The sequence below is a fragment of the Uncinocarpus reesii genome, genomic scaffold (genome assembly GCF_000003515.1).
Source record: "Uncinocarpus reesii 1704 scaffold_1 genomic scaffold, whole genome shotgun sequence".
Classification (NCBI taxonomy): Eukaryota; Fungi; Ascomycota; class Eurotiomycetes; order Onygenales; family Onygenaceae; genus Uncinocarpus; species Uncinocarpus reesii.
In genome coordinates, this window is record NW_003052500.1 from 4883373 (window position 1) to 4904525 (window position 21153).

At 49.7% G+C, this 21153-nt stretch overlaps 10 protein-coding genes across 10 annotated transcripts; 6 read left to right on the top strand and 4 right to left on the bottom strand.

Moving 5' to 3' along the window:
• Window positions 1-731: 731 nt before the first annotated feature.
• UREG_01873 (uncharacterized protein) lies at window positions 732-4290 on the bottom strand (the record flags this gene model as incomplete). The annotated part of the gene is made up of 3 exons (XM_002542311.1): window positions 732-1609; window positions 1697-1821; window positions 1877-4290. 3 exons carry the CDS (start codon window positions 4288-4290, stop codon window positions 732-734), a joined length of 3417 nt encoding a protein of 1138 aa, XP_002542357.1.
• A 565-nt stretch (window positions 4291-4855) lies between these two features.
• Window positions 4856-5282, top strand: UREG_01874 (uncharacterized protein; the record flags this gene model as incomplete). The annotated part of the gene is made up of 2 exons (XM_002542312.1): window positions 4856-5015; window positions 5164-5282. The coding sequence occupies 2 exons, from the start codon at window positions 4856-4858 to the stop codon at window positions 5280-5282; spliced, it is 279 nt and encodes a 92-aa protein (XP_002542358.1).
• Window positions 5283-6728: 1446 nt separating this feature from the next.
• On the bottom strand, window positions 6729-7204 carry UREG_01875 (uncharacterized protein; the record flags this gene model as incomplete). The annotated part of the gene is made up of 3 exons (XM_002542313.1): window positions 6729-6812; window positions 6989-7098; window positions 7168-7204. 3 exons carry the CDS (start codon window positions 7202-7204, stop codon window positions 6729-6731), a joined length of 231 nt encoding a protein of 76 aa, XP_002542359.1.
• Window positions 7205-7789: 585 nt separating this feature from the next.
• On the top strand, window positions 7790-8538 carry UREG_01876 (uncharacterized protein; the record flags this gene model as incomplete). The annotated part of the gene is made up of 2 exons (XM_002542314.1): window positions 7790-8332; window positions 8395-8538. 2 exons carry the CDS (start codon window positions 7790-7792, stop codon window positions 8536-8538), a joined length of 687 nt encoding a protein of 228 aa, XP_002542360.1.
• Window positions 8539-9670: 1132 nt separating this feature from the next.
• UREG_01877 (uncharacterized protein) lies at window positions 9671-9862 on the top strand (the record flags this gene model as incomplete). Its single annotated transcript, XM_002542315.1, has 2 exons — window positions 9671-9705; window positions 9736-9862. The coding sequence occupies 2 exons, from the start codon at window positions 9671-9673 to the stop codon at window positions 9860-9862; spliced, it is 162 nt and encodes a 53-aa protein (XP_002542361.1).
• A 751-nt stretch (window positions 9863-10613) lies between these two features.
• UREG_01878 (uncharacterized protein) lies at window positions 10614-12194 on the bottom strand (the record flags this gene model as incomplete). Its single annotated transcript, XM_002542316.1, has 2 exons — window positions 10614-11949; window positions 12175-12194. The coding sequence occupies 2 exons, from the start codon at window positions 12192-12194 to the stop codon at window positions 10614-10616; spliced, it is 1356 nt and encodes a 451-aa protein (XP_002542362.1).
• A 390-nt stretch (window positions 12195-12584) lies between these two features.
• On the top strand, window positions 12585-13023 carry UREG_01879 (uncharacterized protein; the record flags this gene model as incomplete). The annotated part of the gene is given in 2 exon segments (XM_002542317.1): window positions 12585-12603; window positions 12623-13023. The coding sequence occupies 2 exon segments, from the start codon at window positions 12585-12587 to the stop codon at window positions 13021-13023; spliced, it is 420 nt and encodes a 139-aa protein (XP_002542363.1).
• A 204-nt stretch (window positions 13024-13227) lies between these two features.
• Window positions 13228-13635, bottom strand: UREG_01880 (uncharacterized protein; the record flags this gene model as incomplete). Its single annotated transcript, XM_002542318.1, has 1 exon — window positions 13228-13635. The coding sequence occupies one exon, from the start codon at window positions 13633-13635 to the stop codon at window positions 13228-13230; it is 408 nt and encodes a 135-aa protein (XP_002542364.1).
• Window positions 13636-16297: 2662 nt separating this feature from the next.
• On the top strand, window positions 16298-18620 carry UREG_01881 (uncharacterized protein; the record flags this gene model as incomplete). Its single annotated transcript, XM_002542319.1, has 4 exons — window positions 16298-16480; window positions 16581-17786; window positions 17845-18007; window positions 18067-18620. The coding sequence occupies 4 exons, from the start codon at window positions 16298-16300 to the stop codon at window positions 18618-18620; spliced, it is 2106 nt and encodes a 701-aa protein (XP_002542365.1).
• A 1069-nt stretch (window positions 18621-19689) lies between these two features.
• UREG_01882 (uncharacterized protein) lies at window positions 19690-20870 on the top strand (the record flags this gene model as incomplete). Its single annotated transcript, XM_002542320.1, has 2 exons — window positions 19690-19843; window positions 20116-20870. The coding sequence occupies 2 exons, from the start codon at window positions 19690-19692 to the stop codon at window positions 20868-20870; spliced, it is 909 nt and encodes a 302-aa protein (XP_002542366.1).
• Between the last annotated feature and the right edge of the window lie 283 nt (window positions 20871-21153).

The window sequence follows — 21153 nt, forward strand, 5'->3', positions numbered from 1 at the left end:
GCATAGGAACAAGCTCGAGTTTACCGTGCATCACCACGGCCAACTGGCGACATGCTGCGATTGCGGGTGGCCGTATGACCGTTGCCTCGAGGGGACGCGCTGCGATCCCGATCATAACGGGCAGCGTCTGTAAGTAGATTTCGTTAGCGGTCGATGCACATGGGTCGAAGATTGACGTTCTTACCTTCATAGCGCCCGCCTTCGTTGTCGTATTCCATCTCGGTCATGGAAGTGGTAGAGTACTGAAGCGGTATTGCCACTCGAAACCCCTTGCAATATGCTGGATTAAGTTCTAGCAGGAGAGTTGCAATAAGAAAGTGATTTGCAGGTTCTTGCGAATGACGCAAAGGAAGCACAAAAGAGAAGAAAGATGAGGTTGATAAAGTGTGAGGACTGGAGAAAAAGTGAGAGAGCGTGCTGGAGAGGAAGAGAGGCAAGTTGAAAATGTAGGCCTCCCGAAATAGGCCTAGCGCGGCCTCCCTGGTGAGCTTCGGAGGCCTGTTCTTGGCACGGGCTAATTAGGTAAGCACCGGCTCAGTTGACCGTAGCCTTTCCCAAAATGGATGGCCCATATACCGCGTATATCAAACTGCTGGCACTGATTGACCGGAATACAATTATTAGGCCTAATAAATCTGGTATCTAACTAACAAACCACCCAGTTACAAATCATTACTCCCTTCTCCGGAACTCCATGGCTGGGAAATAAAGTACATGGGCCCAAATGCCGACTATCTAAACCCTCGCCAACGCCGTTTCGGCCTCGGGGCCTTTGGCTTCGAAACCTCAATGCTCCCTGCCGGGTCAACATCCTTCATATCGTCGGTGCCATTCAGCTGTTCTCTGGGGGCTCCATTGACAAATTCGTCTCCAACTAGATGTCGCAACTCGTCTTCGTCAAGCTCACTTAGCTCTTCGCTCATGCCCCGTAGGACTTCGCGGCCTGTCCATCGTTCTTCGTAGATGGTAGTGCCGACGGGGTCAAATGGCTCCATGTACCACTGAATACCTCCTTGTGCCAATGGCGGCTGGTGGCTATCTTTAAAACTCGCAGGGGGAGTAGGTGGAGCTGCTTGTGCCTCAGGGAAGCCCGGCGGATTGGAGTCGCCGCTTTGGGGATTATTGTCCATCTCGCTTAATACAGCACTATGGACGGTTGGTGGGGTAAATACTGCATGCCGGTCATCGGAGTTTGCGTGTGTTTCGTCGGTAGACTCGAGATTCGTCATTTTCTCACCGTCGTTCTTCTGTCTCATGGCATCAACTTCGGTAGTCACATTAGATAGTAAGTCTTTTGCTGGCTCGACGGTCGTGGCGTCTACCATTTCAATATCTTCACCCTCGTTATCACGGACATTTCCCCCCTCACCACTACTTGCCAAGTCGTTCACCATTGAGACATCCACGCAAGGTTCGCTTTCGTTGGCCGCCGCTTCAATCGAATCATATAAAGACCCCCTTCGAGAGAGGACACTGTTTTCTAACATGAGATCCAGGTCTTTCAATTCCTTTTCAAAAGGTTTGCCGCTCAATTCGCTTTCCTTCCGTAGGGCATCTTCTAGTGCTGGCTGGGATGGGCCTTGATGATTCGTTTCGCGAGTTTGCGTTTCTCTCGTTGCTCCACAGTTAGCTCTGGCGCTCGGCCACTAGCCTGCATTTGAAGTGTAATTCAGCGGTATCTCCTACAGATTCACACCAATTTCTGATGTGAGACATGGGCTAGGTCTCGAGAAAAAGTCGAAACGGATGTATAGGCCCGGTTTTCTAGATTCGAACGGATCGAAAAGTAGCCCTACACGAAAGACCCCTTTTCCATCAAGCCTGTACAAAACGAGTTAATTAAGTTAAGCAATGCCATCCAAACTGAGAGACTTACGCTTGTACTTTCTCGAAGATTGGCCGGAGCAGCGGAGGAATGGGGAAATACACCAAATCAACCAGGTTTCGAAGTGTTTCGGCATCTTTTAACTTCTCATATTCTCGCCTCTTTACCTCGTCGCACAACATCCGAACTTTATCCACGTCCAGATATAACCTATCAGCGAATTCCATGCGCCGTTGCAGTCTCACACTTCCGGTAGGGCCCATTCCAGCAAAATTACGTCTCGTCATTTCCATCGATGAAAACGTTTCTAACTGGAGCTGGAGTCTCTTTAATAATGCAGCGCCCCTTCTAGCTTCTCTTTTCAGTGTCCAGTATTTACAGGCATCCTCTGCATATTGTTTCCTTTGGCGGACAGTAAAACGTTGCAGGGAAGCAATAACGTTATTCAAAATAACCTGGGGTACAACTGGAGCACCGGATGGAAGCTTCCATATTGTTTTTGGAGGCCCAGCTCGTTTGCGCTTATTGCCGCCAACAGTCAAAGTAATGCGCGGAGTAACAGGTCTCTGGTCATCTTCGATACCCTCACCGCCGGGAGACTCCGGTTCCAAAGCAAGAGCAGCTGCCTGGCTGTCGCCCCATCGCCTGCCTTGCATCGTGGTGCGATAGTACTCAATAGCATCAGCTGTAGCGCCTTCTGTGTTGAATTCCCTTCGCCAATCCGGAGGCACATGGCGATCACAGAATGCCTTCAAGCCATTGGAATCCATGATAGCAGGAACTCCGGGGGTAAGCTTCATCTTCAAGTACAGTCGAGCTCGCCTTCCGCACGTTACATGAAACGCAGCAAAACAATTCTTGTTACTACATTGTATACATGCCCCCATCTTCTGGCGGCAGATATAGCAATTTAGCTTCCAGCGGCTCCTCGGGACCTTTTCCACATCTAGCACAGGTTCCATAAGAGACGGGTTTCCGATGGATACCTCGGGGATCCAGACAGCGCACAGGAGATGCGACCATTTCGACGTATTCGTTTGTTTAAAAGCCCCTTCGGTGTTGGGACAAAAGATGCAGGACGGTGATCCACGGCCAATTAGCTGACATTTGCGGCAAAGCCACTGGCCTTCGGGTATATAGGGAACTCCGTAGCATTCTTGGTGCACCGCAAGATCGCAGCCATCACAAAACACAATAGCGTTGGAGTTCTCACAATCTCCATCATCACAAATAGCACATTTGCTATCTTGCTCTTCCCCTGGGCCAGCGTGCTCACCATTAACTGCAGCGGCGGAGCTTGAGCGAGGGCGCTGGGTTTGCGGCGGCTTGGGATTTGGTTTTGGTATCCTCTTTTCGAGCGCATGCCATTCTTTTTCGATTTTGGTCATAGTGATCTCGAATATTGCCGGTTTGATAGGCTCAAATTGATCATTTCTTCGTTGGATGTTGTAGGTCTCTAACCATTTCGCATCTTGTTCGTCCATATCATATTCGACTCGGCCAACTCCATTGTTACCCACCGCGGCATTGATGATGTCTCCATCAGCGGCAGCGGGAGGATCCAGATCCAAATCCTCCTCTACTACATCTTCGGTCATTCGAATTAAACGCCGCTCGTGGCGCAAGAAAATATCGCTCTCTTGGAAACCAACACTCGCCATTGTGCGATCAACATAATTTTGTTGTCCAACCCCCTTTTGCTCAAAAGGTAAGAACGGGTCCTTAAGGACAAATGAGGGCTTGGGAAGAGTGAGTTTTTCACGGGGATTGGGTCCAGGAGGTGGAACAAATTTAGGGGGTTGGGGGGTTGCGACGTTACTGAACGGCATATCACCCCGCCGTGGCCTGCCTGGCCCTCGTCTGAGCGCTGACGAGGACAAGCTAGAATTCTCTCCTTCAACAGCACCGTCACCACTGCTCGTGTCGTGTATCGACCCATTTTGCACGACACCATCCACCTCCTCAGAGCTGAATACGGCTATCTTAGCATCGATATCAAGGTCTGGATGGAATTCTTCCCAACCACGCTCTTCTCTCGGCTTATAACCGTCTCCCTGTGCAACGGCAAGTACTGCTGCAGCGGCGGAGCTGTATCGACGGGCTTGATTCTTTTCACGTTTTGGACGTGCAGAGGCAGGTGGCGTCGCTGGTGGGGGAGGCGGCGGCGGCGGCGGCGGTGGTTGCGGTGGTTTGGGAGGTGCGGTTCGAGGCTTTTCACGCGGGGGCCTACTACGTGAGGCGGCCTTGTTTTGGCTGGAGGAATTCAGAGGGCGTACAGGCGTCTCCGTGCCGTCAATTTCCACGTATCTTCCACCGCCTCCAGGCCCCCCTGGTATATATTTGCGTCGTTTGGGAGGCGGCTCGATGTTGCCATCTTGATCCGTAGTTCGTGGATTCTTCAACTGGGTGCCGACGCGAGGCTTAGCCCGGGAGCCCGAAGGCTTACGCCTCGCAGTGGTAGTCATATGGCGTAGGTCTCCCGTAAGGAACGTGAACACCGGCTTTGTTATCTTTTTAAGGCTAGGGGTGTCGATGGAAGCCCAGGGGGATGTCACTGCTGAGATCAGACATAAAGCTGAACGCTCACCATCGCCCAAGCCTTGATATGTAAGATGGATCCCGCAGACAAGAGGCACGAGGCAGCGCTGGCAACGTCCCTGAGCTGGCCGTCGCGATGCTTCGCGGTGACGGGTTGAAGTGAGGGAAGGGTCATCGTGATGGAGCAGGTTGTGGGCCTAGCCGATTCAGGCAAGGCGCCGATGCCAAGGCTGACTCGGGCTGCTGATTAAGTTCCACGCGCTTCTGCTGCTCTTCGGCCTCAACACCAGCTACAACCAGTGCTCGTATGCCGTTTGAAGCGCTGCGGTGTAAGGATGAGCGGTGCAGGAGATGATCGGTCAGTGTCGTTTTGTCTGTGGCTTTTGGCTCTTGACTGATGTGGCCCGTTTGCTTAGATGGCGTGGTGGTCGTGGCTATGACCCCAATCGGTCGTCGGGCCAGCGACATCACGGGAATTTTCGTGAGCGGTCGATGGGCGGCCACCAGCAGGATCGCCATGGGTATCGAGGGCAAGGCAATGTGATGAATGCGGGCAACGCCTGGAGTGGACCGTTAGGTGGGCCCGCACAAGAACACCACACACCCGTTCGAGGCTTCAACGCAACTGAGTTGAAAGATGCACTCAGAAAAGGTATGCTTTCTCTGGCGCCCTTTACAGGCATGTTACTCATTATGGGGAAAACCTTTAGGCTATCAACCAGCTGGTCCAGGTGGTACGTTCTAAATCCTACAAACGATAACCGACGCGACATGGCTGCTAATGCGGCAGTTTCGAATAGACTCCCAACCTGTCGCCTACAAGTCTAATGGCAAAGATGCAAACAGCATCAGATCGAGTGGACCGTGGGCTTCAAAACGTATGTGTTTCTTCAATGTTGAAAATAAAAGTCTGTGCTGAAAATCGCATCAGCCAATACAATGGTAAACGGCAAGGATTTCTTCCTTGAACTTCGAAAGCAGCTATCCGGGCTTCAGCAAAGCGGAAACGTGGCCGGCGGCTAATAAACGGTCCCTGTTATTGGTAGGGACAAAGTAACGTAAACAAAAGCTCGCCTGGTCTTTTTAAGAGGTTGTCATATTGGCTCTGCCTTTACTCCTACATACGTTACAAGCTCTTGTCTGCATCTATATGATTCTGTGGTAATGCAACGGGAGAACCAATACAAATACCTAAATCATCTCGATCAACTCAGTTCTTTCAATCCGGCTCCATGGAAGCGTGATGCAACACAAGTGTTTTCGCTCAAAGTGCGAGCCGGGAGAATAGGCATCTCCAAGCTAGAATTCACCCGGTAATTTCTTGTATCAGCTCAAACCCTTCATCGATCCTCCCCGCATCAAACATCAACGGATAATGATCGATCGCCGGGTTCTCTCGCCTCCACGATGCAGGATGGAGTTTGGACTGAAACCCCAGACTGCCCGAGCGTGCCTGCGGGCAATCCCTGGCAATTCCCGTCTCGATTCCCGTCTCTACGCACCATGCACCTCGAACTAACTGAAAGATGCCTGTCCACTGACCCGACGATTTAATGCAGACACGCCATGAGTTACACAGCGTATGCCGGCGCTTGGGGCCGCTATTTTTACTGAGCGCATTAGCCTGTCCTGCACCTCAACTTGTGGTCCTGGTGGCCAATGATGGCGGCTGCAGCTCCTGTGGGCTGTCTAAAAATAACCCTGCCACCACAACTCTCTTGTCGCCGCCTTCGAAGGGCAAAACAGCAGCAGACTCCACGGTTCGGGCGCTAAGGAAGACTATTTCACCCAGGGTGGTGATAGCCGCGTCCACTTGGACACCGGCCACGGCGTGGATGGGGCTGTCGGCTCAAGGTTCTCCTGAGTGTTCCTCAGATTTGCTTGTGATGACTCCTGTTTAACTTACTTCTCCCTTAGACGCAAGCCTCGTCCTCTCCATGCGGGTCGGAAAGCGGCCGGCGGCTAAACAAAAGCACCATTGGCTTCACGGCTTCGCGCCACAGCGGACCGTCCGTCAACTCTAAAATCCGTGGGCATGCAGGTCATGAAACCCGTCCGCTGTTCATGAAACAATGTGATGTCCAACGAGCAATAAATAGCAATGCCGTCGATCTAAGCGCTGAGGAGTCGGGAGCACCCGTTCTCGACCAGGTTCTCAAAAAAGGAAACGGTTCGAAATCAAAGTTTCATGATTGACCAAGGCCTCTGGACCGGGTAACCCTGTCCCTTGAGCCGACTAGTAGGACCTAGAGGTATTATCAGCATGGGTGAACAATGGCCGTGACTGATTTATTCCTTGCTAGATGCTTGAGCTTCGGAGACTCGTGCGTGAGCATCCTGGGCCGGTCCTGCAGAGTTCCAATGGTCAAAGGCCGGGGTCACCTCCCGACGGAGGACTTCCCCTCTCGCCACTTGCCTCGACGACTAGGCATGATAACGGTGCATCTGTCTAGGAATGCGGGCACAAGCACCGCAATGCTTTTGCAAAAGCATATTGGCCAGCAGGGAACATAGGCTGCTTGCCAAACCTCAGCGAGGCTCCACCGTGGAGCCGCTCGTTCTGCAGCCATCCATCTAATCAAGGCCGTCCTTCTGGCTGCGACCGCCAGACGACCGCTTACTTACCAATCGTTTCTTGAGGATGTGCTTGACCCAGCGCTTGTGTCTCTGGCCAGCGAAACCCATGCTAGGCAGCCCAAGAGCCAGATCACCCTTCCATTTCCCTCCGCTGCATGCTGTAGCGTCGATTACGACACAACGCCATTCTGCTTTCCTAGCTTCTTTTAAGGCGCCTAGCTACTTACATTCGGCTAGATCAAACGCAAAAAGCCCAGGGTTCATGGTGCCAATTATGGAACTCCCATGCTAGGTCGTCCTAACATGATCTGCAGATGCTTTCAGTGCTAAGGGTCATATAAGACCGCTAAACCCGTCGTCAACGAGCAATATTTTCCGATTTTTTTCATCATTGGCCTACCTCTGGCGAACTTTTAGGCTGAACCAGCTCTCCTTGAACACAGGCGTCATTTTGTTTTATGCCCTGTGAGAAGCCTCGGTGCTGCCTTAAATTATTGCGGCGTAGTAGGGTCATGTCAAGCAAGGCTGCTTTTCACCCGAGCACGCTTGAACCCTCTACATCTTGTGCTCTCTAGTTGCCACTATATATTCTCGTCTCGTCTTTTGCTTTAATATACCTTTTAATTTTAATACCCTTTTCCCTTGCTTATGTGCGCGCCTTCCGAATTATTTACCAAGCATACGATCCTCCGGAATCCAGTCTTTACTGGTAGCAGAAGCCGATTACTTGGCCACTCTGGGTATTGCATTACCTCTGAGAGCACATTGGGTGATCCATTTCCCCAGTACGAGAAAGTGAATCCACCCTTTGTGTCTCTTTTTTGGTGTGCAAGAAGCGCGGAAACTGAAATGCCGAAACAGACGCCCTCACGAGGCCCCAGAAGATCAGCACCATACCCTTCGTCGAAACCGAAAACAGGGACATCGGCAACCTCAAAAGAAATGAATCCTCTTCGTACCTCTGCACCCGCAGCTCCTCATACTCTCAACCCATGGCACGCACCTAGCTCACAACCCCGCCATATCCCACCCCATATCGCGACCTATCCAAGTCGATTATCAGGGGCCGAGCGTTCATCCACTGCTTTACCTACCAGTCCAATGACCCCTAGCAACACTTCGGGTCCCTGGTCACCTCGAGACGACGAGATTCTTCTCGCAGCACGGGCGCAAACTCAAGGTTGGAATCAGATCCAAAAGGAACATTTCCCTAGCAAGTCCTCCAACGCATGTCGGAAACGTTACGAACGGTTGATCGCAAAACGCCGGGGCTCGGATTGGAACGACGAACGTATCGATCGGCTGGCGAATCAATATATGCAAATGCGAGAACAAACTTGGCGTCCACTTGCCGACGCCGTTGGGGAGAACTGGGAAGACGTAGAGAAGCTTGTGAGTCCCTTCATCCAAAACTAATATAGTTTTGCATCTCAAGACTAATGGACTCGAAATAGTGCCTTGAGCGAGGTGCAAGAACGCTTTTGCCCACGTTGGGCCAACACGAGTTACGTCGCGAGCTCCCGGAACGAGAAGGTCGAGGGGGCAGTCATGATAGTCATGATGAGGAGAGACTCAGCATCCATAATCTGCTGCAATGAATATACCCCGAATTATTCGTAACTGTCAGCGTCAAAATACGTGTGTTTAATGTGCAACTTTCTTCTTTTATTCATATGTGCCTCTTTTCGCAGTCATGTCTGACGTTTTGCATTGGGGATGGCCTTTTGCGACTATGCGTTGCATTTTCTTGCATTGTCTTCACTTCCACTGATTGATCTCGCTGTTTTTTTTTTCTTTTGCGACATTGGCATTTAAGGTCCGGAGTTGTTCATTTCTTTTTGAGTCGCGGCTTTTCATCTTTCCGTTTTTTTTTTCTTTTCTTTCTTTCGGTAATAGCCGCATGATGGACTAGAATGAAGTCAAAGTGCTTGCGATATGCATTTCGAGGAGCAAGCAACATGGATCCTTGCATTAACTAGCCAACAATCTACTATTTAGAGAGTATGCAGCATATTCCGTATTGAATTGAGATATGCGCGACGAGTTACTGCAGCTTACCTATATCATAGCTATAACCTAGCGACGGGCGAAGACTAGCGAGTTAACAGTACCCTGAGGTTCGTAGTGAATTATGGTACTTTCAGTCTCCGGGGTGCTTCCCAGCGATAACACTCGACTGGAGCGCGAGAGATGGTCCGGGGCTAGTTGACTAACTAGCCCTTCTAAAGTGGAAGCGTTATGGTGGGATCCATATCGTTGCCTATGACACAAGGCGTTTTTGAACCCGTAAAACTTCCAATCTTGGGTTAGCGGACGACGTCAGATTCTATGCGGCCTAGATTTCAGTGCAGGGTTGGTTTCCTTTTACGGTACCACGGGTGCCTGGACGACAGCTTCGCCGCCCTTAGAGCTCACCTTCATAAGGGCTGGCGTGCTTATATTATCAAACGTGGGATTGTTGCCTAGTAAGAAATTCGGAGGCGAGGCTGATTCGGTGGGGTTGACACCATAGCAAGACTGATTGTCCTAGCCCGGATCTTGATTTCCGAAGCTTCAGGTATGGGAGATGTTCTTGTTGATTGGGACAGCCTCGGTGTAGTATAGGCCGTGAAACTGGGTGCAGTGTGGCGCAGTACCAGCATGAACAGCTCATAGGCAGGTAATCATCAAGCTTCAGGTCAGGTGTCCGGGGCATTAAAACAGTCGACTGTAGGTGGAGCCTCCATCGCCATGCTCAGAGTAGGGCCAGAGGTAGTCTCTATGACGTAAGTTGAAGATTTTGATATATGCTCTAGGAAAACATCCTTGGGATATGCTGTGCCAAAGCAGATATTAGGAGCTGCGCCAGGGGCTCTGACCCTCAAAAGCATTCCAAAAGCTATGGTATACCGCCACAACAGAGTGGGAAACCAAGGAAACTGAGGTTTTGCACTGATTTGCATTACGAACAAAGGAGGCTTCACAGCCATAAGTAAATAGCAAGATAAATGAATAGTTAATCAGTGTATACACAGGGTATACAAAGTGTAGAAATGGGATCGTGAGGTTGTTAATAATGAATTAGGCATTCACCGGTGGTTCCAGGTCTCAATGGTAGTCCCCCTGATAGTTCGGATTTTGTTGCTCGACAACAACCCCATACTGCTGGGAAATACATGGGGCGGGTTTAACAACTGGTCTCAGAGGGCCAAGAGCCAAAAAGCAACAGCGGTTTAGACCTACCACTCCAATAAAGCTGCCCAGAAATGTTTAACGGTATTCCATCTCTGTGGAATGAGCTTCGCAAACGTTCTATCCTCCGGGTTGTTCAGTAATTTGGGTATTGCCATGCGTATAATTGTGGTGAGAATGCAAGATATACTCTGTTAAGGAGCCATACTGGTTTGTTAGGTCTCACCTTATGAATGGAAGTGAAACGTCCATGGACAGCGAGGGAGAAGGGCCGGCATTCCAATCCAGTGGGATATCGGTAATTGTTGGTTTTCAGGATTCGATTCCGGGACCATTTAAATCAAAGTTACTAGCAAAGGGTCGAGTGATACCACGGAGAAATTGCCATAGACAATCAGCAGTTACATTCGTGTTCAGTATAATATAGATGACGCTGAGATGGTATCACTTTCGATGAGTCCCTTTCCAAGTGGGCAATCTGAGCCATGAGGCTGGGTGTTGATTAAGTCGGCCCAACCCAGTCATTAGGACCTAGAATTCCTCCGTCATCAGCGTTAGGGTCAAGTGACCATTTTCTCGTTGCTCGACATTTCAAATCCGTTGTCCAACCAGCTTCGTACATCTCAATTCCCGTCCACCCGATCATTGCTGCATTATCTGTGCACAGATACATAGGCGGCGCAACAATCTCAACATCTCTGAAGCCACGAACATCCAAGAACGAACGGAGAACGTGGCGAAGAAACTGATTTGCAGCCACTCCGCCACTTATGACCAGCGTTTTCACGGGGTTGTCGAGCTGCGCGAGCATCTTTTGATTCTTTCGACGTTCCTTTTTGCTCCAGTTTTCGCTGCCTGCTGGTTGCTTAAGATTTCGTAGGGCGATAACTGTCCTCGAGGCGAGATGCTCAAAGCAGACGCGCATGAATTCCCTTCCCAATGCGACCCGTGCATCGTGGGGAAAATCATCTTCCGCACAGCCCCATTTCACTTTGGAGATCTCGACTTGTTTGTGAGCCGTGGATAACAAGCCTGCAAACGAGAATGCTACTGTGGTCGTTTCGCTGTACGGCATGGTGAAGGTCCAGTTCCACTTTGGGTCCTCATATTTCTCAATCTCTTCTCCGCGGGTAGACGGAGGTTTGTAATTAGTATAATCCGCTTTTCCATTCGGAAAGACGAAAGCCTCCAGAGCTTTGCCGTACATTGTCGTTTTCGATTTCTCAAGATATGACGGCGGCAAAACCACTCGAGCAATCTTATCCAATGCATCTCCAATCGCAATGTCGGCAGTGGAACCAAGGATCTGGTGGTCAACAAGGCCTTTGGAGTGAACGAGCAGTGTATGGCCACCAGAGACTAATATGGACAGAAAAGGGAATTCAACCCCTCTCGCTGAGGCTGCGTGTTTCTGCGCCTCAAGCGCAACAGCCAATCTAGGGGTCAGTAGGTGGGCCTGCATATGGTGCACTCCCACCAAAGGGACCTGCCATGCCACTGATAATCCCTTTGCCGTATTTAATCCAGTGCTCAAACTGGACAGCATCCCAGGCCCCCGAGTAACGGAGATGAAATCTGGTTTTCGCCTACGTACGACGGAGGGTTGATCACCCACGGGCAAAAGGTATACCGACTTGTCATTGCCCTCCTGTTTGGGAGCCGGCGGGAGGTGCCGTAGGGATTTGTGGACTAATTTCGCGAGGTTTTCTTGGTGAGAGTCCAGAGCCACGATGGGGTGAATGCCTTTGTATTCCCGTGAATCAGCGGTGACATTTTCGAGGAAGTGGACGGTGGCGGATGAGCCATGTTTTTCCACAATGGAAACTGAAGAGTCATCACTGAGGGCAATCAAAGTTAGACAAGTGATTCAGAAGCATCTCGGTTTTAAATGGGATAATACCATGACGACTCGATGGCGAGAGTAAGGAGTTGTCGCCGCGAGGCGCAACATATCGAGGGACTTGTGGGAAAGCGGAAAGCTCTGCGGGCCGCTTCGGAGAATAACAGCATTGGAGAATTGAGATGGACGTATGTACAATGAGTACAACAGAGTGCTGGCTCACATTGACACGCCCATAGTCATCATTTCCATACCAAAATGATTAAGAAGTTGGTTCCTCCGCAAGCTGCAGACGCTTTCACAGCCTTCAATTTCTATTTCAGTTGGCCATCTCTTGATGCCAAGCTTCAGCCAGCGCCAGGGCTAAGCAGGACGGGAGGAAAGGCTCATCATGCAACTTTCCAGTCCTTGACTCATGCTTGTTTCTAAGTATATATAACGGGTTACTCTCCCTCACTGACCTCTCCCTATCGATCAAAGACCAACGAGGCTACCGCCTCTTCGGCTTCCGGACAGTAGTGGCCGTCGCTGAGTGATAGGCTACGTTAATGCATTTTGCTTAAGATGACACTTGTGTTTTTGCAAATGAGCATTGATCAATAAAGCCACTTTTTATAATTTAATATCAAGAGAATGGCCGTTCACTCATTTCGTATAGGCTATCAATTCAGGATCCTCATCCGCCCATCAAGCACGCCCACATGACCTAGAGATCCCAGCTCATGGCCACTCCACAGCGCCCACCTATCGTTTCCTTGTCGGGGCAATTCCCCTTGGCACAGATTTCCCCTTAACGCCGATATGTGCTTGTATTCCCGCGCCTGAAGCAAGCTTGATCTTGAACTATAAGCTCCTCCCTGTTGCTGCTGTGGATGCTGGCGAGTGTGGATTCGCGGACGAGGGCTTTGCCGTTCAACATCTTCACCACTTCGAAGAGCCTGATGTGCTTCATATCATTCTCACCGAGGGCGAGCACATGGACAACGTCGACTACCACGAGCTCCCCCAGACCGGGACTGCAGGCGTGGAGCTCCAGCAAGGCGATGAAGATGCACCCCCGGTCCGTTTCTAGCCAAAACCTGGACCATACTTACTGGTGACCGAAATAAGCTATGTTGATTTAGGGCGACAGCAACGGCATAAAGAGGCCGCAGTTAACTCGGCGTCGTGGTGGTCCGGTGCTCATAACCGCATCATCAGAGCCAATTCGTTAACAGGGAGATATCAACCCTCTACGTGTCGATTGCTCGACAACGTTTCTCCGCAACCCCAGCGCTCACGAGAGTCTTGACCATCGCTTCTCCTCCCGACTCATCCTCGCAGACGATCCGTAATATTCATCGGGGTTTTCAATCGGCGTTATACAATGCACTGTCGGCTCTCCGTTGAACTGAATTTTCCTCGTTTCGTTGCTGGCTGCTTTGCTCTTTTTCAGGATGCTCTTTGCCGTGCTAGAATTGGAGTATGTGAAATTCTGCTGCTGGGGCAACGGAGAAAGGTGTCCTTGGCTGATTCTCCTGTTGCGTGCTGTGTTGAGCGCAGTCGGGCTTTGGGGAGAGGGAGAGTGCGGTGTTCTTGGCATGGCCATGGCTGCGGGAGATGGGAGCGAGAGCGATGAGAGGCCGGAGGTGGGCGTGGTGATTTTGAGGGAGAGCTTGGGTTTTGCGACTCGGGTAGCGTACATTTTTGGCGAGGAATAGAGAGAGTAGGTAGAGAATAAACGATAGACCTTGAGAACAGAAGAGGTGGACAAGTCTCAATTAAAGAGAGAGAAACCAAGAAGGCGATCAAACGATGGATCAAAGAGGCGCAGAACTAACAAAACAACAAGGCGCGATATTTTTATATAGTTATTGCTATTTTCGTAGTTACCAATATTAACTAAACGTTGGACCAGCCAACAAATGACACAAAATATGTAAAGAAGAAAGGATTCGACCGAAAAAAGGAGCCCGGTTGAGACGACCGGTTCTCAGAACAGATGCTGGGAGAAGTTTCAGGACCTGATGGTTGTTGGGTTGACGGCTATTTATAGGCAAAAGGCATCTCGACTAGCGCCGTGGAACCCTGCAAGCCGTGCCAATTGTGATGGGATTCTGCAAGTGACAGCATGAGGGGAACGGCTCGTTAGCCTGTCTTCGTCCTGCCATGGATTGTTGGGCAGCCAATGATGCAGCATGTCTTCTGCAAAGAATCAACAGGCATGGTCACACCGCTGGATTGATCCAATGGCATCTTCTCTTGCATCCCAGCAACGGCAGGCAATAAGCTTTGTGGTGCACATCCTTCTATTTTCCCCTCTTTTTGGATTGTAAATATTAGAAATCTTCTGGGCTTGGAGGGGTTAGCTCAACATGTTGCATGGATGGTTGGACTATCATTGGCAGAGAGGTTCTCCTGTGAGGAGAAATGGAAAGGTCCACAGTTGCGCATATGACTGTTGGGCCTCTGTGCTGTCAGGGCTGGAATCTCCTTCCTAGTGAAAGGAAAAATATCAAGCAGGAGCTGATAATTGAGGTAATAATCAAGAGGTATCATTCCTCAACTCTTCTTCAGCATTGGCTTGTGTAGACAGTATGGTAGCAAACCTTGTTGCGTCAAAGGCGGAGATTCAGATCGAGAAGGCAGGGGACTTGCCTACATGCCCATCGCTCATCGCCGATCTGCAGTCTATACCCATGATGACTTGAAATTGCCATGGAGGGTTTGTTAGGACTGAGGTCGAAACATGCTCATATGATAGAATGCCATCTTCAGGAATGCCATTCATCAATCACGCTGGTCTCATAGAGTGTGACCATATCAAGAGATGTGAGAAGATGAGATGCATCTTTCACAATGTCACGCACTTTCTGAATAATTTATATTCTCCATGTTTCAATCATGACAGAGGACCAGATTCCTCAGACTCGAGATCATAAGCCACCCAACAGTTACCACGGCAGTATGCTCCACGCGGTAGTGCTCGTCCAGGACTCCAAAGTAGATAGGATAGAATCAGTGCTGAGTATCGTTTCCATAATTTGAATCGCCCACATTTTCGTCGCACAGAGGAACTTCATATTCACGGGTATCAGGTGCCAGTTTGTCGCTGCAGTTGCCCATCCTCCCAAGCTCAATGCTGTATGAGGGCAAGGGCCACATTTTGCACCAAGAGGATCAATCTTTGAGGTGGCCGGTGGGTTCAGTCCGTAAACCACCTTCAAATAACCCCCACAAGTCGTCTATCGATTCTATCGTTGGATAGCAGTGCCATTATGTTTTTTGGCTCAAACGTTTAGCTAACAAAGCCTCGGCCAAAACGTTTCCAAGCGGCATCGCGGCGACCGGAGCGTATTTCTCCGCCGGACCTGGAGTCCTCCGAGCCGAACACCGTGGGTCAAAAGCTCCATGGGGTTTGGTGGAGTTGAATTTGCCCCGTACTTGCACTCGGCCTGGAAACACTGAGAATCTGGAGAAACAAGAGGCGAGAGAGAATGCACAGCAATTCAATGCGTTTTGAACAATCAATTTGCGACCTCAACAAGGATAAAGAGGCAAATAAATCCTGAAAACACTTGCCATTACTCTGTAGTTATTCCAGATTCACCAGCAAGTCACAACCTCTTCCTCCAGACCTAGGTATCTAGCACCCCATTAAGTTTGCTGATAACCGCGACTTTTGCTGTTTCTCGCCCCCTGTCAGTGGACGCATCCCCGGTTTTCTTTTTTTGGTTTGGTGCCTGTCACCAGCCACATGGCAGCGGATCATGTGATGGCGGCCGTTGGATTGTGATACTCAGCCTGGAGACATGAGCAGCTGGCATTGATGGGGAGGACTAGTAGGAGCTGTCTCTTTTTGATTGACGGCCTTTTCCTCTCTCTGCTCCTCTCAGTGCAGCATCTCCAGTACATGGAAAACTGCAACAGTTTGATGGCAGCAGTTAAGCACCGCCACAACCGCCACCGCTAAAATTAGTCAGGCCCACACAAGAAGACCCGGCTGGATCGGCAGGACGATCCAGTGAAAACTGTTCTTTTGCTGGAGGTGGTTCAAGGAGTGAGCGAAAAAAAAAATAAGTTTCTCATTTTTCTGTCACTTGCTGTTCCTTTTCATCGTGCGCCATCTCCTGCTTCTCAGAGCCTGACCCCTCGTTCAGAGTTGTCTTCTGCCCTTTGGCGGTTCAGTATGATAGCGTTGTGATTGGGACATCCTTTTGTTTCTGTTTCGACAGTCCATTCATTCACTATATCAACTCGTCGCAGCGTGCTTCCTTTTTGATTGACTCTTGTTTGCACTTTCCAAGCTCTGTTTTGCACCTTTTGCTTAGCATTCTTTGGGTGCATAACCCTCACAGTCATTGAACATGGCGCAAGTGAAGGAGGCCATCAAGGCTTCGTTTGTTGGCACGCCGGAGCCCGAATCTCCCCTGTCAACACAGGTCAAATCCCATTTCATGCAACATGCGCGAAAAGATTCTGAAACTGGCGACCTGTATATGATGGAAGAAGATTTCATCAATGCAATTGCTCCAAAGCATGAAAACTATGTAGGTCTGCTCCTCTCTATCAAATGTCTCATTTGGCGTGAACTTCTCACTTTTGGTCCCACATCTGAGGCTAATTGCTGTTTTGTTCTGATCCCTCTAGCACAAAATAAAACGAGAACAGTACGGCATTCTCTTTCAAGTCGCCGACCGCCGACGGGTAGGACGGGTGAATTTAAGCGATTGGGCGGCATTTGAGAGCCTGCTCGCAAAGCCAGATGCCGAGTATGAAATCGCTTTTCGACTATTTGATACTGATGGGACCGGCGCTGTCAAATGCGAGACTATCCAGAAACTGTACAATGAAACAAACAAGGGCGGCGATGCTATCCCTTTCGATTGGAACTCGGAATGGGCCTCTTTGTATACCGGCAGGAAGAAGACGAGGCACGATATGACATATCCCCAGTTTGCGCAAATGCTTCGAGGGCTGCAGGGAGAGCGAATCCGGCAAGCTTTCCACATCTTTGACAAGGACGGAGATGGCTATATCGAACCGGAAGACTTCCAGCGCATCATTCTTCATACAGCAAAGCACAAGCTCTCAGACCACTTGTTGGAAAATTTGCCGACTTTATGCAACATCTCAACCGGCAGCAAGATTTCATATGCCAACGTGCGCGCATTCCAGAATATCATCCGTGAGATGGATATGATTGAATACATCATCAGGAGCGCAATCGGCAAGAGCAAGGACGGCAAAATCACGAGAGCTGATTTCCTGAACGAAGCCGCGCGTGTCACCCGCTTTTCTCTCTTCACCCCAATGGAGGCCGATATCTTGTTCCACTTTGCCGGTCTCGATACACCCTCCGGAAAGCTATCATGGGGTGATTTCACCAAGGTTATTGATTCGTCCTGGCATACGACCACTGCTTTGGGGGCAGAGGCAATCGCCTCAGTATCACAAGCCACGGACAAGGCGGTTACAAAGTCGAAACAACTATTGCACGGCCTCCTCGAATCTGCCCATCACTTCGCCTTGGGAAGTATTGCAGGTGCTTTTGGAGCTTTCATGGTCTATCCAATCGACCTTGTCAAGACGAGAATGCAAAACCAGCGAAGTGCACGTGTTGGCGAAAAGCTATACACCAATTCTATCGATTGCGCTAGAAAGGTCATTCGAAACGAAGGTGTTCTTGGATTGTACTCCGGTGTCGTCCCTCAACTGATTGGCGTTGCTCCTGAAAAGGCCATCAAGCTTACTGTCAACGATTTGGTCCGCGGCAGTTTCACTAATAAAGAGACTGGCGGGATTTGGTGGCCCCACGAAGTGCTTGCCGGAGGTACTGCTGGTGCTTGTCAAGTGGTAAGATAACCTACACTTTTCCCATCTTTTGGTAGGCCTATACTTACGGTTCCGTTAGGTTTTCACAAACCCATTGGAGATTGTTAAAATCCGACTTCAGGTTCAAGGAGAAATTGCGAAATCCGGACAAGCTGCTCCCCGTCGATCCGCCATGTGGATTGTGAAAAACTTGGGTTTGATGGGATTATACAAGGGTGCAAGCGCGTGTCTCCTTCGTGACGGTAAGTGGATGCGGCCTGAGACATCTTAAGATAAAATGATCGCTGACAACAATTGCCAGTTCCCTTCTCCGCCATTTACTTCCCCACGTACGCCCATCTGAAAACGGAGCTTTTCGGCGAATCTGCCACGAAGAAGCTCGGCGTTATTCAGCTGCTTACAGCAGGCGCAATCGCCGGTATGCCTGCTGCCTATTTGACCACTCCATGCGACGTCATCAAGACCCGTCTGCAGGTGGAAGCTCGAAAGGGAGAGACGAAATATACCTCGCTACGTCATTGCGCGACGACAATCATGAAGGAAGAAGGGTTCACGGCCTTCTTCAAGGGAGGGCCTGCACGTATTTTGCGTTCTTCTCCCCAGTTTGGGTTCACACTCGCTGCCTACGAAGTCCTCCAGAAGTTCTTCCCTATGCCTGGAACCGCTCACGAAGAGGTCACTCCTACTGGGTCAATCGAGCCTGGCATCGGCCTTCAGCCTGCCACCGCGCCGTTGCCATATCTCCGCTCACGCAATGCTCTCAAACTCATCCTGGACTTGGACGAGAATTTTGGACGAATCCGGGTCCCTCAGGGTAAAACTTGGCCAGGACTCCCCGGATCTTCAAAGCAGTGAACATTTCTTTCCACACAATTCTTTCGGTTTACCTCCTTGGCTTATTTGGATTTTTCCTGTGCCAAAAGAACAATAGATGTGATATTTAGACTTTTTCAAACAGGCATGGCAGGTTGGAACTTTTTGATATTTTCTTCTGGGATAAAGAGAAAGCACAAAAAGCGCAAGACTTAGATCGACAGCGTTTGTTTTTCAGCGAAGTCCGCCAAAATTTCGGCCGCGATTCCCAGGTGTATTAGACTCGCTCGTTGCTCCCTTAACCCCGTTGGCTGCAATTGTTTTCTTTTCTTTTTTTTCCCTTTGGTCCATTTCGTTTTTGCCGTTACGATATCACGATGCCTGGTTTTGTCTCTCATAATGCCGTTTAATATTGGCCTTTTGCTTTTGACCTAGTACCCCCTGATCGTTTCCTGATACTCCGTGATCAATTCCTTCGACTTCGCGTTCCTTTGCTTTGGGGCCCTCGTCTCTTGGGTGAGATTCGTTTGTGACTCCTGTGTTCTTCCCAAAGGGCGGACATTTTAACAAATATTTTCAAGTATTTTGTGGCACAGAAAGATCATGGCATCTGACGGCATGATTTTTGTCTCTCAGGTGATTTCATCTCAGCGGTCGAGTTTTGTTATAAATTTCACCTTTATTCCTACCTTGAAGCTTCTCTCTTAGCTCTCTCCATCCTGATTTCTTAGCAGTTATCCCAACAGCATAGAGCTTCTCATAGACATAGACTGCGCCTGAATGTCAACAGGTGAGGTCAGCTTGGCTGCCTAACACGTGATATCGCGCCTCGTCAACAAAATCTGCTCCCCCATCACAATGCCATTGTTCACAGCGACATTTAACGTGAAAACTGTCAAATCAAGCGAATCTCGCAATTCTCTTTGCAAGATACACGAGCAATACTGTCCAGGGAACCAAATCCTTCCAAACTGTTCTCTCGACCCTTGCTCCCCAAGAAATCACGGCGGTTAGACCTCCACTCACAGACGGCCCTTATTGATACCCAAATCGGGTATAGTGCAATATCGAAACCACCTTGACCCAAACAGAAGATGCAATTCCGGTGATGATGGCCAGAATTGGGGCTGTCCAAAATGCTGCTTGTGCCCCCCAGTCTCTGCTGGCGCTTTTTCTTTTCACGATGGTCGTGAAAACTTCAAGTCTTTCCCTTCTCTTTGCTTTTCTCCCCGTTCTCGCAGTGCGAACGGTCAGCTTCCTAGGAGGTTTGCCCTTTTTGCGTGGATCGCTAGAGGGTTTGCTGAAGGGACAGTCTTTCGTTTCAATTTCATGATTTGTTAGAAGATGAGTGCTTTAAGCCTGCTAAGAGCCGCCTTGCCGTTGACCGTGCTGGTCATTCCATACTATTTCCCCGTGGCCGCGATTGAGGACCCGACTCCGCTGCAAACGTGCTTTGATTACACGGGGAGGCCGTTGACGAACAATACACAATGCCCGGGATCGAATGCATGCTGTCATTACCTGCATCAGTGCACAGGCAACAACCTTTGTACTCAAGATGACTCTCCAGAGTATGTCAATGCACTATGTGCGGTGAACCCTTGGCGTAACTGCTCGAATATATGTCTATATGGTAAAAATTCCTATTCTCTCTCGATTGTCGTAAGGCATATACTGACCATCGGTCTTTTAGGAGCGGGTTGGAACGGCCTGTTACCCCGCGTGACAAGATGTCCGGACGGCAAGTATTGCTGTGACTCTGACAAGAACTGTTGTGAAAAGGGGGAAGGGATTGAACTAGACGGCAAAGGGAATATAGTCGGCTCCACCAAATCGCAATCAACCCCCTCGCCAACTCAAACGATATCTTCACCGACATCCGGTTTACCGGCCAATGTCACGTCATTCCCAACAGATACCTCCAAACCGATATCGTCCGTGAGCTCTACAGCCTTGCCTTTAGCCGCGAAGATCGGTATAGGAGTTGCCATTGCTTTTAGCGTTCTTTCATGTTTGATTCTATCTGCTATCTACCTTCAACGGCGACGAAGGAGTAGACGTAAATCGATAGAGGTAGCCGAACCCGCTCTGAAACCGGAAGTCCCGCCGCCAGACTATACCAAGTCGTTTTCTCCTCAAGAGATGTCAAATTCGCCGATACCCCAACAGTTTGAGATGCCGGATTATTCGATGCGTGTAGAGCTGGCCGGAGACGTCCCGCCGTATCCTGAACTATACGGTTCGAGGCGGGCCTCCACAATGTCCTCAATAAGAAGAGGCTCTCGCATATGATTTGAAGTTTATAGATTGGGCGTTCGTGACAATTCCATGCATTATACATCATACGTTGATGTTTACAATGTTGTATTTGATTGGTTCCTGGCATTTCAAGACTTGGAGTCTCTTTCTTGCTATTGGAGGATTCTCCGGCTTTTCTTAATATACCACACAGCATCGCATGAAGGAGATATTGACCATTGCAAATTAATCTTTGGAATATAATTGTCGTCTTGAATTCTATCTCTTTCTGCAACTGTAACAGAGGAACTGTCATTGATGGGGACTTTTGGCTTTC